General features: G+C 48.0%; 1 protein-coding gene across 1 annotated transcript in view; it reads right to left on the bottom strand.

Annotated features, from left to right (window-relative positions):
• Positions 1–13,264, bottom strand: part of LOC132403132 (cofilin-2-like) — a 33,176-nt gene extending 19,912 nt beyond the window's left edge. The window contains exon 1 of the mRNA XM_059986432.1: positions 13,109–13,264. Coding sequence (XP_059842415.1) covers positions 13,109–13,111 — 3 coding nt within the window. The 5' untranslated portion in view covers positions 13,112–13,264. The remainder of the gene's footprint in view (positions 1–13,108) is intronic.
• Between the last annotated feature and the right edge of the window lie 2,625 nt (positions 13,265–15,889).

Raw genomic sequence — 15,889 nt, 5'->3', positions numbered from 1 at the left:
TGACTCCGCACAGCTTTGGCTGTAGGATGTCACTTCTGGCAAATTTTCTGGTATTTTTCCAAGAGCTAACTAAAATGAAGGAGGGGCAGTGAAGGTTTTCTGTTTCGACTTCAGCAAGGCCTCTCATGCCAGACTCATCTGGGAGGTCAGATTACAGTGGGATCCATGGGGAGACAGCAGATTGAATCAGTAGTAAGAAGCAGGGTGTGATGATCATCGGCCGTTTCTCAGATTGGAGGCCTGAGTCTAGTTTTGCATCACAAGGGTCAGTCCTGGGACCTTTGCTGTTTATAATTTCTGTAAACAATTTGGATATGAATGTGCAAGGCACAGTGAACAAGTTTATGGCTGATACTGAAGTGGGTAATGGTTTCTGATTATGCAGATGCTGATGAACAATTACAGTGGACAACAAAGATTTTGCTTCCTCAATACTCTTGGGTGTATCTTATGGATGTTGAGCTTCTAATCATGAAAGTCACCATGAAATTTTCCTATCACACACCATTTTTAAAAAAATTGCCTATGTTTGTCATTCCAATTCATTATTTAACTCAATTAAAATGCTGCCCACAATTAAATTGAAAACATGAAGGGTACCATGTCACTAAAGACTAATTTTCTGCATTCCCATTTAGACTTCTTTCCTGCAAATCTTGGTGCTGTCAGTGACAAGCAGGGTGAAAGGTTTCTCCAGTACTTTGTTTAAGAGCCGAGAGGTAATGTTGCAGCTATACAGGACCCTGGTCAGACCCCACTTGGAGTACTGTGCTCAGTTCTGGTCTCCTCACTACAGGAAGGATGTAGAATCCATAGAAAGGGTGCAGAGGAGATTTACAAGGATGTTGCCTGGCTTGGGGAGCATGCCTTATGAGAATAGGTTGAGTGAACTCGGCCTTTTCTCCTTGGAAGATGGAGGATGAGAGGTGACCTGATAGAGGTGTATAAGGTGATGAGAGGCACTGATCATGTGGAGAGTCAGAGGCTTTTCTCCAGGGCTGAAGTGGCTAACACAAGAGGGCATAGTTTTAAGGTGCTTGGAAGTAGGTACAGAGATGTCAGGGGTAAGTTTTTTTTACGTAGAGAACGGTGAGTGCGTGGAATGGGCTGCCGGTGACAGTGGTAGGGGCAGAAATGATAGGGTCTTTTAAGAGATGGCTACATGGAGCTTAGAAAAATAGAGGGCTATGGGTAGTTCTAAGATGGCTATATTCTGCCATCAAATTTGACCTACCAAAATGAACCACCTCAAACTTATTTGGGTTGAACTCCATCTGCTACTTCTCAGCCCAGTTTTGCTTCCTATCAACGTCCCACTGTGACCTCTGACAGCCCTCCACACTATCCACAACACACCCAACCATTGTGTCATCAGCAAACTTACTAACCCATCCCTTGACTTTCTTATCCATGTCATTTATAAAAATCATGAAGAGCAGGGGTCCCAGAACAGATCCCTAAGGCACTCCACTGGTGACCGACCTCGATGCAGAATATGACCTGTCTAGAACAACTCTTTGCCTTCTGTGGGCAGCCAGTTCTGGATCCACAAAGCAATGTCCCCTTGGATCCCATGCCTCCTTACTTTCTCAATAAGCCTTGCATGGGGTATCTTATCAAATGCCTTGCTGAAATCCATATACACTACATCTATTGTTCTACCTTCATCAATGTGTTTAGTCACATCCTCAAAAAATTCAATCAGGCTCATAAGGTATGACCTGCCCTTGATAAAGCCATGCTGACTATTCCTAATCATATTATGCCTCTCCAAATGTTCATAAATCCTGTCTCTCAGGATCTTTTCCATCAACTTACCAACCACTGAAGTAAGACTTACTGGTCTATAATTTCCTGGGCCATCTCTACTCCCTTTCTTGAATAAAAGAACAACATTTGCAACCCTCCAATCCTCCGGAACCTCTCATCATTGCCAGAGGCTCAGCAATCTCCTCCCTTGTTTCCCCACAGTAGCCTGGGGTACACCTCATCCGGTCCCGGTAATTTATCCAACTTGATGATTTCCAAAAGCTCCAGCACATCTTCTTCCTTAATAGCTACATGCTCAAGCTTTTCAGTCCACTGCAAGTCATCCCTACAATCACTAAGATCCTTTTCCATAGTGAATACTGAAGCAAAGTATTCATTAAGTACTTCTGCTATCTCTTTTGGTTCATTACACACTTTTCCCCTGTAAAACACTTGATTGGTCCTATTCTCTCACGTCTTATCCTCTTGCTCTTCACATACTTGTACAATGCCTTGGGGTTTTCCTTGATTCTGCCCGCCAAGCCCCTCTCATGGCCCCTTCTGGCTCTCTTAATTTCATTCTTAAGCTCCTTCCTGCTAGCCTCATCATCTTCTAGATCTCTATCATTACCTAGTGTTTTGAACCTGTCATAAGCTCTTTTCCTCTTGACTAGATTTACAACAGCCTTTGTACACCACAGTTTCTGTACCCTACCATCCTTTCCGTGTCATTGGAACGTATAGTCGCAGAACCCCACACAAACATCCCCTGAACATTTGCCACATTTCTTCCGTACGTTTCCCTGAGAACATCTGCTTCTAATTTATGCTTCCACATTCCTGCCTGATAGCCTCATATTTCCCCTTACCCCAATTAAACGTTTCGCTAACTTGTCTGTTCCTATCCCTCTCCAATGCTATGGTAAAGGAGATAAAATTGTGATCACCATCTCCAAAATGCTCTCCCACTGAGAGATCTGACACCTGACCAGGTTCATTTCCCAATACCAGATCAAGTACAGCTTCTCCTCTTGTTGGCTTATCTACATATTGTGTCAAGAAACCTTCCTGAACACACCTACCAAACTCCACCCCATCTAAACCCTTCACTCTAGGGAGATTTCAATCAATATTTGGGAAATTAAAATCTCCCACCACAACAACCCTGTTATTATTGCACCTTTGCAGAATCTGACTCCATAGCTGCTCCTCGATGTCACTGTTACTATCGTGTGGTCTATAAAAAATACCCAGTAGAGTTATTGACCCCTTCCTGTTTCTAACTTCCACCCACAGACTCAGTAGACAATCCGTCCATGACTTCCTCCTTTTCTGAAGCCGTGACACTATCTCTGATCAGCAGTGCCATGCCCTCACCTACTTTGCCTCCCTCACTTTCCTTGCTGAAACATCTAAAGCCTGACACTCTAAGTAGCCATTCCTGCCCCTGAGTCATCCAAGTCTCTGTATTGGCCACAACATCATAGCTCCAAGTACTGATCCACACTCTAAGCTCATCTGCTTTGTTCATAATAAGGAAGGGGGAAGACACCAGATTAAGAAGGTAAGGTGGGGGAAGGAGGCTAGCTGGAAGGTGATAGGTGTAGCCAGGTAGGTGGGAAAGATCAAGGGCTGAAGAAGGAGGAATCTGACAGAAGAGGAGAGTGGACCATTGGAAAAACATTGATGATCCATTCATGCTGCCTGACATGCTGAGTTCCTCCAGCACTGTGTGGGGGGGGGGGGGGCCTGAATTACAGGGATAGGTTGCATGGAACAGGACTTCATTCCCTAGAAACAGGAGTGTGAGGGGTGATCTAGAGCTATGGAAGACATGAGGGACACAGGCAGAATGAAAACATACAGACTTTTCCCCAGGCTGAGAACAAGAGGTTATAGGCTTAAGATCAGAGGCCCGAGATTTAAGAGACATGAGGGGCAATTTCTTCACACAAAGGCTTGTGCATAATTGGAAAAGGCTGCCAAAAATTGTGGCTGAAGCAGGTACATTAACAACCTTTAAAAACCACCAAGATGATCATATGGATGGGCCAAATGTGGGTTGATGGGACTTGGTTCCTGGGCAATGGAGCTGCCATGGACGAGTTGAGTCAGAGGCTCTGTTCCCATGACTCCAGGACTCATGGTGAGAGGGGAATGTCTGAAAAAGGAGTGTGTCTTTCCCACAGAGGGTGGTGGGGGATATAGGATGGACTGCCACGGGAAGTCGACCTGATTGACCTTTCTCAGCAGCTATTTTTCATTAGGGACACTGTGCAGAGTAGGCCTGGCATAACCAGCATGTCAGCCAGCAACCCACCGATTCAGCCCTGGCCTAGTCACGGTACAATTTACGACGAATTAACCTACCAACCAGTATGCCTTTGGACTGCGGGAGGAAACCAGAGCACCCGGAGGAAACCCATGTGCGCATGGGAAGAGCATACAAACTCCTTACAGAGGCTGCGACCCGAGCTCCAACAGCACCATGTTCATCGTTACACTAATGTGGCACCACTCTGTTCGTGCAGATACCTAATCAGCCAATCACATGGCAGCAATTCAATGCTTAAAAGCATGCCGACATGGTCGAGAGGTTCAGTTGTTGTTCAGAACAAGCATCAAAATGGAAAAGGATTGTGAACTAAGTGACTTTGATTGTGGAATGATTGTTGGTGCCAGATGGGATGGTTTGAGTATCTCAGAAACTGCTGATCTCCTGGGATTTTCACACACAACAGTCTCTAGAGTTTACAGAGAATGGTGCATAAAACAAAAAAAAATCCACAGAGCAGCAATTCTGTGGGGAAGAGTAAAAAACACCTTGTTAATGAGAGAGGCAAGAGGAGAATGGCCAGACTGGTTCAATCTGACAGGAAGGTGACAGTAACTCAAATACCACGCGTTACAATACTGGTGTGCAGAAGAGCATGTCTGAACACAACACGTTGAACCTTGATGTGGATGGGCCACAGCAGCAGACCATGAACATACACTCAGTGGCCACTTTATTAGGTACAGGAGGTTCCGTGCCTGGCTTGACGCTGAACTCTTCTTCCGTCGCCTAGGTCTCCAAGCCTACTACTTTAACAAGGATTCCTCTCCCCCTATTGATGACCCCTTCTCCCGTCTTCAACCCTCCTCCTCCTCCTGGACCAGGCCTTCTACCTGCTCTCGATCTTTTCATCTCCAACTGTCGCCGAGACATCAACCGTCTCAACTTCACCACTCCTCTCTCCTGTTCCAACCTCACTCCCTCTGAACGCACTACCCTTCGCTCTCTCCGCACTAATCCTAACCTCACCATCAAACCCACAGACAAAGGTGGTGCCGTAGTGGTCTGGCGGACAGACCTCTACCTCTCTGAGGCCAAATGGCAGCTCTCTGACACCTCCTCGTACTTACCCCTGGAACAAGACCCCACCAAAAAACATCAAGCTATTGTCTCCTGTACTATCATTGCCCTTATCAACTCTGGAGACCTTCCATCCTCAGCCAAAAAAACTCATAATTCCCACACCCCGTGCTGCTTGGCTTTACCTCCTCCCCAAGATCCACAAGGCTGACTGTCCTGGTAGGCCCGTAGTTCCAGCTTGCTCCTGCCCTACTGAACTTGTATCTTCCTACCTGGACTCCATTTTGTCACCCATAGTTCAGTCTCTCCCCACCTACATCCGGGATACATCCCATGCCCTCCACCTCTTCAATAACTTCCAGTTCCCCGGTCCCGACCGCTTCTTTTTCACTATGGATGTCCAATCCTTATACACTTCAATTCCCCATCAAGAAGGCCTCAAAGCCCTCCGCTACTTTCTGGACTACAGACCTCACCAGTTCCCCAACACCATCACACTCCTCCGGTTGGCGGAACTGGTACTCACACTTAATAACTTCTCTTTTGGCTCTTCCCACTTTCTTCAGACCAAGGGTGTCGCTATGGGCACTCGCATGGGCCCCAGCTATGCCTGCCTCTTTGGGGTTATATGGAACAGTCTATGCTCCAAATCTATACTGGTACTGCTCTCCCAACTTTTCCTTCGATACGCTGACAACTACATTGGTGCTGCTTCCTGCACCCATGCTGAGCTCGTCAATTTCATCGACTTTGCCTCTAACTTTCACCCAGCCCTCAAATTCACTTGGTCCATCTCGGACAGTTCTATCCCCTTTCTCGATCTCTCAGTCTCCATCTCTGGAGACAGACTGTCCACTGACATCTTCTATAAACCCACTGACTCCCATAACTACCTCGATTATACCTCTTCCCACCCTGCCAAATGTAAAAATTCTATTCCCTATTCCCAGTTCCTCTGTCTCCGCCGCATCTGCTCCAAGGATGAGGCTTTCCATTCCAGGACATCCCAAATGTCCCCTTTCTTTAAGAATCATGGTTTCCCTTCTGCTGTCATCAATGATGCCCTCACCCACATCTCCTCCTTTCCCGCACTTCGGCCCTCACCCCATCCTCCCGTCACTACAACAGGGACTGTGTTCCCCTTGTCCTCACCTACCACCCCACCAGCCTCCGGACCCAGCATATTATCCTCCGCAACTTCTGCCACCTTCAGCAGGACCCCACCGCTAAGCACATCTTTCTCTCTCTACCCCCTCTGCTTTTTGCAGGGATCGTTCCCTCCGTGACTGCCTAGTCCACACGTCCCTCCCCCCAGATCTCCCACCTGGTACTTATCCCTGCAAGCGTAAGTGCTACACCTGTCCCTACACCTCCTCTTTTACCACCATTCAGGGCCCCAAACAGTCCTTCCAGGTGAAGCAAAACTTCACTTGTGAGTCTGTTGGGGTCATCTATTGCATCCGGTGTTCCCGGTGTGGCCTCTACATCGGCGAGACCCGACGCAGTCTAGGGGACCGCTTCATCGAGCACTTCCGCTCCGTCCGCAACAACAGATAGGATCTCCCGGTTGCCACCCACTTCAACTCTGCTTCACATTCCCATTCGGATATGTCCATACATGGCCTCCTCTACTGTCATGATGAGGCCAAACAGGTTGGAGGAGCAACACCTTGTACACCGTCTGGGTAGTCTCCAGCCCCTTGACATGAACATTGAATTCTCCAACTTCTGGTAATTCCCTCCCTTTCCCTTACCCTATCCCACTTTCACTCTGCCTTCTCTCCCAGCTGCCTATCACCTCTCTCATGATTCTGCCTTCTTCTACTATCCATAGTGCTTTTCCCTTACATTCCTTCTTCACCTTTCCTGCCTATCCCCTCCCTGCTTCCCCTCCACCACCCCTTGATCTTTCCTCTGATTGGTTTTTCACCTGGCACCTTCCACCCTGCCCCCTCCTTCTTTAGTCCTGACGAAGGGTCTCGGCCCAAAACGTTGACTGCTCCTCTCAACGGATGCAGCCCGACCTGCTGAGCTCATCCAGCTTGTTTGTACGTCTTGATTTGACCACTGCATCTGCGGTGTACTTTGTGTCGAATAAGGTGGCCACTGTCTGTATGTGCACAAAATATGCAGCTGACAGCGCAAAACTATGCAATGTTGGACAGTGGCCAGGTGTTCAACAAAAACTTTAAAAAGCTGCAAATCAGGAGATTTAAAAGCTTGTGCAAGTGCTTAACGTTCAGGTTTGACTCATGAGAGGGGAGCGTGTGGGAGGATTTCTGGAATTTATTGCTGTAATCCAAAGTATGTTTCAAAACTTTATCTGTTTTCAAGGTGCTCTGGACACAGAGGGATGAATACTGTTCTGTCCCAATGGGGCTGCGTTGGCACCGGGAGGAGCAATTTGTGAGCTGTGGACGGAGCAGGTTAAGCCTGCAATACAAATTAAAAGAGAGCTGCAAAAGCTAAAAATTTGAAAATTTAAAAAAAACACCGGGAAGAAATCAGGTCCGGCTCATGGCGGAAGGGTGGGAGGGGCAGGGGAAGGTTGAAGGCTGGCTCGGAGAGGGTGGGAAGGTCCGGTAGATAGGAGGAGGTGGACGAAATCCAATATACCAGTGGAACAGAGAGGGGACTGAGCTGGAAATGAGAGGGACAAGTAAAACTGCTTTCACAAATAGTTCAATTCATTGTGGAGGTCACAGATTCAAGATTCAAAAACTTTACTGTCAATCTAACCATACATCAGCTCTGCAGGGCAGAATGAGACAGCATTTCCCAGGAGCAGTGCAATCATAACATAACAGAATGCAATACTAAATAATAAACAGAACAATAAATAGTAAAACACAAAAGCCACATGTCAGTTAAAAACAAGTTAAAAGTGTCCAAAGCAGAGTCAGGTAGAGCAGCTATTTAGCAGTCCGACTGCCTGTGGGAGGAGGCTGTTTAGTAGCCTTGTGGATTTAGTTTTGATGCTCCTGTAACATTTACCTGATGGCAGAAGAACAAACAGTTCATGGGGAGGGTCTTCAATGATGTACCGTGTCTTCTGGAGGTATCGACTCTGAAAGAGGTCTTGGACAGAAGGTAGGGAGACCCCAATAACCCTCTCTGCTCAGGAAGAACTTATCACTTTCGTTGATATTGTGCTGCTTAGTAGCAGTGAAAGAGGAGGAGAGAGAGAGAGAGAGAGAGAGAGAGAGAGCACAGAGTGGGAATGGATGGGGAATGACAGAGGCCAGTCACTCACTGCAAACACATTCAGAAAGTAAGGAGGCATCAGATCCAGGGAGACCTGGCTGTGTGGATACAGAACAGGCTTGTGCGTAGAAGACAGAGGGTGGTTACAATGGGACTCTGACAGGAGGCAAAGCTGGCCTGAGAAGTGGCAGATGGAGTTCAACCCAAGAAAGCGTGAAGAGATTCACTTTGGAGGGTCAAATTTGAAGATAGAACACAAGACTAATGGTAGGGATCTTGGCAGTGTGGAGTAACAGGGGATCATGGGGTCCAGGTCCATAAATCCCTCAAAGTTTCCGTCCATTGTTGGCTTTCATTAGTCAGAGGATTGAGTTCAAAAGCCATGAGATAATGTTGCATATCTATAAAACCCTGATTACCCTACGCCGGAATATTGTGTTCAGTTCAGGTTGTCTTACTAGAGGAAAGATGGGAAGCTTTAGTGAGGGTGCAGAGATCTGCCAGGATGCCACCTGGATTAGAGAGCATGTCTTAAGGTGAAGTGAGCTAGGACTTGCACTCTGGAGTGAAGGAGGATTGGAAGAGACTTGATAGAGTGGTTAAGTAAAGAGGTTTTTCCAGGGAGTAAATGGCTGGTATGAGGGGGACTAATTCTAAGGCAATTAATGGAAAGTAAAGGGGTTAATTACAGAGAGTGGTGTGTGTTGTTTCCACAAAATGTAGGAAGAGCCACACCAGGGCAAGAGGTGCGAGGCACTGGAAAGCAAAAAGTACAAGTGAATGCATAGGGGTCCCTGAATGGTGGGAAGGTAAAAGATGCAAGGACAAGTGGTGCATCGACCACGGCTGTAGGGGAAGGGGTGGTCAGGGAGTGGCAAGCACTGAGGGAAGTGGGAACCGGGGAGTGGCTGAGAAAGGAATAGCACTCTACCCATGCTCCAGCCCCGAGCTCTGCTCCCACAGTCTAGCTCTTACACTCTGACCCCACACTCTGGACCACGTGCCCCAAATTTCTTCATTGTACTCCTGAATGCCAAATACAATAGATTTATTTGAAGTGTGCCTGGAAGGCAAGAGTACCTCCAGTACTGTTGAAGGGATTTTATTTGGTGCTTTCTACGATCAAGGAAAGAAATATCAGTAAAACACAAGACTTTAAGTCCATTTGGCCCACTGGATCTGCTCTGACCAATCAACCTCAACCTCTGCTTTAATGACTTGGTCTCCACAGCCATCTGTGGCAATGAATTGCACAGGTCCACCAGCCTGTGGATAAAGAATATGACACTACACTTTACAGTGCTGTAAGTGGATCGCTCCGATGCTGCAGTACTGACTAGATTACTACCACATGTGGCTGGCAACTCCTCTCAGTTGCCCCATTCCAAAGAAACCCTGGGCAGCAGTGGGACTGAACAAAGCCATTTTAAACGGAGAAAGGGAAAGAAAGTATTTTCTAGATACAGCCTCAGCTGCAGCAGGGTGGGTCAACCAGATTCTTCAGATAAATCTGATCTGATCTTCGTCTCAACATTCCTGCCTACTTGCTATTCTCTCTTGTACCAGGTCTGGAGTACTATGAACAATTTTGGGCCCTATATCTGCAAAAGGAGATTCAAGGGAGTTTAGTTAATTGGTCCATCATTTACTCAGGGCAACCACTTATTTGGGACAACTCTTAAAGAACAAAAAAATTGAGAAAATAGACAAGTTCTCCTTCATTTATTCGGGACCCTCTGCCACGGTTTCTAACTAGCATCAGTCGTGTGCACTTTTCTGGTTGTTAGACACTGCACCGTGCTTAGAGTGAACAGTTTTTAAGTAGTGTCATTTGCGTGTATTTGTGTTCAAAAAGTAGTTGTTTTTGCCACTGATATCTGTCATGGAATAAGCAGGAAGACAATTTAGAACCGTTTTGCTCACTGAGCTTTCAAGCATTCGGGCTTGGAGATGCCAGAAATGGTCGGGAGTGAAAGTGAAACGATTGCTCTACTTCAACAAGTTAGGAACTATGAAGAATTTGAAGACATCAACAATGATCTTGAATGCTAAAATGAAAATGAAGATTTGGAGGATGCAATTATCGAGAGCATTGTATGATCTGCATTATCTGCAGGTGTCTGAGCTGATTTTGTTAATTTACAGTCCATCAAAGATCACTGGGACAGTTCCACTCTCTTGACCGCAAAAATCCCAGTCCAGTGGTACAATAGTCATCGCAAACTGGGGTCTTCCTTGGCTGCAGTGGACAACCATGTCTTCTTCTGTGCCTTATCATGCCTTTTGCTCTCTATGAAGGCATTGTAGAACCACCTTCTTGGCCGTTGCTCCTGTGGTACAAGTATCTAGCTACCTTTGCCTGAATCACTGCTCCTTATAGCAGAGAACTCCAAAAATATTCAAACCTCAGACAAACGAAATTGCTCTTCACTCTATTCTTAAACTAGGGGAAGTGACCTCTATGGTCCTCCCAAAATCTGAAATTCAGATTCTGCCTACCATTACCACACCAACATCTTTGCCCATCCATCAATGCCCCTCACACAGCGTGCAGTACCTTCTCACTGCCCATTATATCACTGGCGTGTAGGGCAGCATGAAGATTCTCCATCTCTGGCGGTGTTCATGGCTTCCTTCATCGTGTCAGTAGCAACCTCTCGGTTTTCACTGCTGTCAGTCATGCAGGTCGCAGGTGGAGGCTCAGGAATACCGTCACTCTCGGATTCTTCGTTGCTGTTTCTGTAACAATTTTGTTTCACCAGTCAGGGTTGTTGGCCCTGAGCTGAACCCCCGAACCTGGAGGACCGGTGGACCACTCAGCCTGGCCTCCACCGTTTGACCTGTTTGGCATGGGTGACCCGACCAACAGCCACAGCATAAAGCCCTGACTCCAACCAACATCGCTCTCCAGGTCACTGAGGCACGCAAGCCTGCAAACCATGGCAGCGTACAGGCAGAAGCAAAATTCGGCTTTGCAAAGACAGAGTCTCGAGCCACTTCAATAGTAATCCTCTCCTTCACGTTTCCCCTTCCTCAATTTTGCAAACTCCACTGACTCCAGGCACTTTGCCCTCCTCAGATCTCGGCTCCCGGTTACTTTTATCCGAACACCGCATGTGGATTCAAGGCAAATGGGTTGCCCGGTGAGGCAGCGGGAAGCACACCGTCTCACAGATCTAGAGACACTGGTTCAGTTCCAGCCGCGAGCTCGGCCCTCTGCATGTTCCCCACCCCACCCAGAGGGCCCCCATTTCCTCCCACATACAAAAGGAATACATTTAAGGTGGGGGGGGGTAATTTCACAAGAGATGAGAGGGGCAAGTTTTATTTTAAGCGCAGAGATTGGTAGGTGCCTGTAATGCCCTGCCAGGAGTGGTGGTAGAGGCAGATACATTTAAGAGGGTTTAGACAGCCCCATGAGTGTGTGAGAAATGGAAGGATATGGATAATGTGTAGGCAGAAGGGGTTAGTTTCACTGGCCATTTGAATTGGTGCGGAACAACGTGGCTGACCAAACAGCCAGTTCCTGTGCTCTGTTCTGCGTTCTATGAACGCGGGTTGCTGGGTTTACGCAAGGTGGTAGAATCAGGGGGAACTGATGGGAATGTAGGAGACAATAAAAATTGGGATAGTCAGACCAGACCGCTGATGCGATGCCGGCTCTGCCGGGTTTTGAGGGCAAATTGCGCTTTCTTTGTGGGCTGGAGATCCAATGACACAGTGGTACAGCAGCCGATGCGGGTGGGTGTTTTAACTGAGATCGCCGACCAGGGTTCCATTTCCGCCCCGCTGTCTGTAACGAGTTTGCACCTTCCCCCCGGCTACTGCAAGGGTTAATGAGTCGCTGGAATGCTACACTGGCACGGAAATGTAGCGGCTTCTCGGGGTTTCCCCCCCAGCACAATCCCGACTGTCTTGATTTGATGAAGAACGACGGATTTTACATCAGGTTTCGATGCACATGTGACAATTCAAGCTCATCTTTCAGAACTCTTTAACACAGCAACAGAGCGGGTGGCGAGCCTTTCTGCCACCCAGCCCCGTTTATTCTGCCCGGACCCACACACCAGAAACTATTTGCAACCTACCAACCTGGACGTGGCAGGCAAATGTGCAAACTCCACCGAGCCCGCTCGAGCAGTTGTCCACCGACTCCGGGTTCCTGCCAGCCGGGCGACAGGAATTCAGATAACCTCAACAAACCCCGCAGGCCTGCGGATGAGCTGGCCGCTGCCTTGAGGCCCTGCCTTCGTAAGCAGAGGTGACCCACCCTCCCTACCTGGTCCGACAGGTAAAACAACACTCGATAGTTCGCACTCCGCGGCAAGGGAGAGGAGACGGTTATATACGCGCACAAGCACACAGAAACATTGATACCCACTCACATACACAGAAACACTCGTACACACTCACACACACACACACTTTCTTGTCATGAATCCAAAAATTAAGTTCTGCACAAAGTCTGCGCAGTAAGGCAACAGTGCACAGCGTGCGGACAAAACATCGGGGAGTGGATCAACAATTCATATTCCTGGCGGAAAGTCCCCCCCACACACCTTCGGGTTGATGCAACCGCACCCGGGTCTCGGAGCTCACGGTCAACCCCAGCTGCGGGGTCCGGGGCTCAGGGATCTGCTGCGCTGTAGGTGTGGGATATCGGAGATCTGGAGTTTTAGGGGTCGGAGCCGGGGTTCCAGGTGTGAGGATCCGACACACCTCTGCGGGACAGTGCGGATCCGGGGAGGTCAGCTGGCAATCTGCCGCCGAGGGATCCCCGTCGTCGCGGGTCCGACTTACCATGCTGATGCTGTCCGGTCACTTCTCCCTCTCCGTCCGTCTGTCTCGCACTTGCGCTGCCGACTGATGCCTCTGCTCCGCCTGCCCGCCCCGCAGTTCCGCTCCCTCTCCAATCGTTTTCTTTCACGCCCTTTTTCCGGTGTCGCCTCTAAACTTTAACCTTTTGTTAAAGCTGCTGACATTTTCACCACTAGGGACTTCTGGCCGTTGCGTGGGGACTTGCAGCTCCCTCCTCCAACCTGTCCCCTCGTCGTGTGTGAGCAGCGCTCGCTTGGAAAGGCCACAAGAGGTTCACCACGATGCTGCCCGGATTAGAGAGTATGGGCTCTCAAGAGGGATTGGACAAACAGGCCATTCAGCCCATCGAGTGGCTCTGCCATTCCATTGAGACTGATTTATTATCCCTCTCATCCCCATTCTCCTGCCTTTGACACCCTTACTAGTCAAGAACCTATCAACCTCCACTTTAAATACACCCGGTGACTTGGCTTCCACAGCCGTCTGTGGCAATGAGTTCCACAGATTCACCGACCTCTGGCTGCAGAAATTCCACCTCATCTCTGTCCTAAGTGGACGCTCTTCTATGCTGAGGCTGTGCCCTCTGGTCCTAGACTCCCCCACTGTAGGAAACACCCTCTCCACATCCACTCTGTCTAAGCCTTTCCTGAGTCGATAGGTTTAAGTGAAAGCCCCTCATTCTTCTAAACTCCAGCAAGTACAAAGGCAGAGCCATTGGATGACTATGTGACTCCACCGAGGTGGAGAAATCCATTGATTTGGAAGTGCTCCAGGTGTTTAGTAATTGATGACCCGTTTGTAAAGATCTACTCAAGTCTTACTCAAGCGATGATGGACATCTCAACACCTGGTGGGAGGAGACTTGGCAGCGCCTCTATCCTCAGTGACGGCGGGATCCATCTTGAGACCGAGCGAGGCATGTTCAGCCAGAAATGACACCTCGGCTTCCTCCAGAGATCCCTCTGCAGAAGCTGCTGTCCAGCCAATCGGACTCACCCATGAGCTATCAGGAAGAATTGGCTGAGGGTACGGGATACGGCAAAGGCTATGGGACTGGGCAACGTGCCACCTGCAGTATTGAAAACCGGGCCCAAGAATGAGCCAAATGTTTACCCAGGCTGCTCCAGCACAGTTATGGCTCTGGTATCTGCCCAGCAATGTGGCAGATCGTCCAGTTATGTCCCAGTCACAAAAAGCGGGACAAATTGGATCTGTAATCCAGTCAATCCACCCTCGGTCATAGAACATAGAACTTTGCAGCACAGTACAGGCCCTTCGGCCCACAATATTGTGCCAACCTTTTAACTCCCTCAAAGATCAATCTATTCTCTTCCTCTCACATGGCCCTCTGTTTTGCTTTCATCCATGTGCCTGTCTAAGAGTTTCTTAAATGTCCCTAACATACCTGTCTCTACCACCACCCCAGACAGGGTGTTCCAGGCACCCACCACACTATATTGAAAAAATTACCTCTGACAGACCCCCCCCTATACTTTCTTACAGTCACCTTAAAATTATGCCCTCTTGAATTAGTCATTTGCACCCTGGGAATAAATCTCTGGCTATCCTTCGATTCATGCCTCTTCTCATCTGTACAGCTCTATCAATCCACCTCTCATCCTTCTTTGCTCCAAAGAGAAAATCCCGAACTCGCTCAACCTATCTTCATAAAGTATGCCCTCTAGCCCAGACGGCATCCTGGTAAGTCTCCTCTGTAACCTGTCTAAAGCTTCCACATAAGGCAACCAGAACTGAACGCAATATTCCAAGTGTGGTCTAACCAGAGTTTCAGAGAGCTGCAACATTATCTCATAGCTCTTGAACTGAATTCCCCTGCAAATGAAGACCAATACACCATACTCTATTGGCAGCTTTGAGGGATCTATGCACGTGGAACCCAAGGTTCCTCTGTTCCAAGAGCAAGGTAGTTGAAGATCTCACTGAAAGTGCTATCAAATGGTCCAGCTATGGACCAGGGAGCTGAATTCCAGAGATCAATTTATTCTCATATCATCCACAAACATACTGACCATGCTATGCTGATGACAACACTGTTGTTGGCTGAATCAGAGGTGGCAACAAACTGGCATATAGAAGGGAAATTGAAAATCTGGTTAAGTGGTGCCACAACAACCTCTCACTCAATGTGAGCTAACCCAAAGAAATGATTATGGACTATCGGAGAATGAATTTGGAGGTTGATGAGCCAGACCTCATTCGGGGAACAGAGGTGGAGAGAGTCGGTAACTTTAATTCCTTGGTGTTTTCTTATCAGAGGAACTGTGCTGGGACCAGCATGTAAGTGCCACCACAAAGAAGGCACAATAGTTCCTCTACTTTGTTAAAAGTTTGATGCACAGTGCAAAGAATCCCAACTGGTTGAATCAAGGCCTGGTATGGAAACACTAATGCCCCAGGAACGGAAAAGTCTACAGAAAGTGGTGGATACAACCCAGCCATCACAGGCAGAGCCCTCCCCACGTTTACATGGAGTGCTGCCATGAGGAGGGAGCATCCATCATCAAGGACCCACCCCCATCCACCTTCTCTTCTCATTACTACCACTGGCAGGAGGTACAGGAGCCTTAAGTGCAACACCACAAGGTTCAGGAATAGTTATTACTCTTCAACAATTAGATTCCTCAACCAGTTTCACTCACCTCAACACTGAACTGACCCCACAACCTATGGATTCACTTTCAAGGATCCTACAACTCATGTTCTCGGCATTATTTATTTACTTACTTACTTATTTGCACAATT

This window comes from Hypanus sabinus, chromosome 12 (genome assembly GCF_030144855.1).
Source record: "Hypanus sabinus isolate sHypSab1 chromosome 12, sHypSab1.hap1, whole genome shotgun sequence".
In the NCBI taxonomy this organism is placed as follows: Eukaryota; Metazoa; Chordata; class Chondrichthyes; order Myliobatiformes; family Dasyatidae; genus Hypanus; species Hypanus sabinus.
The sequence above is the reverse complement of the archived record's forward strand: the minus strand, read 5'-3'. Positions and strand labels throughout refer to the sequence as shown.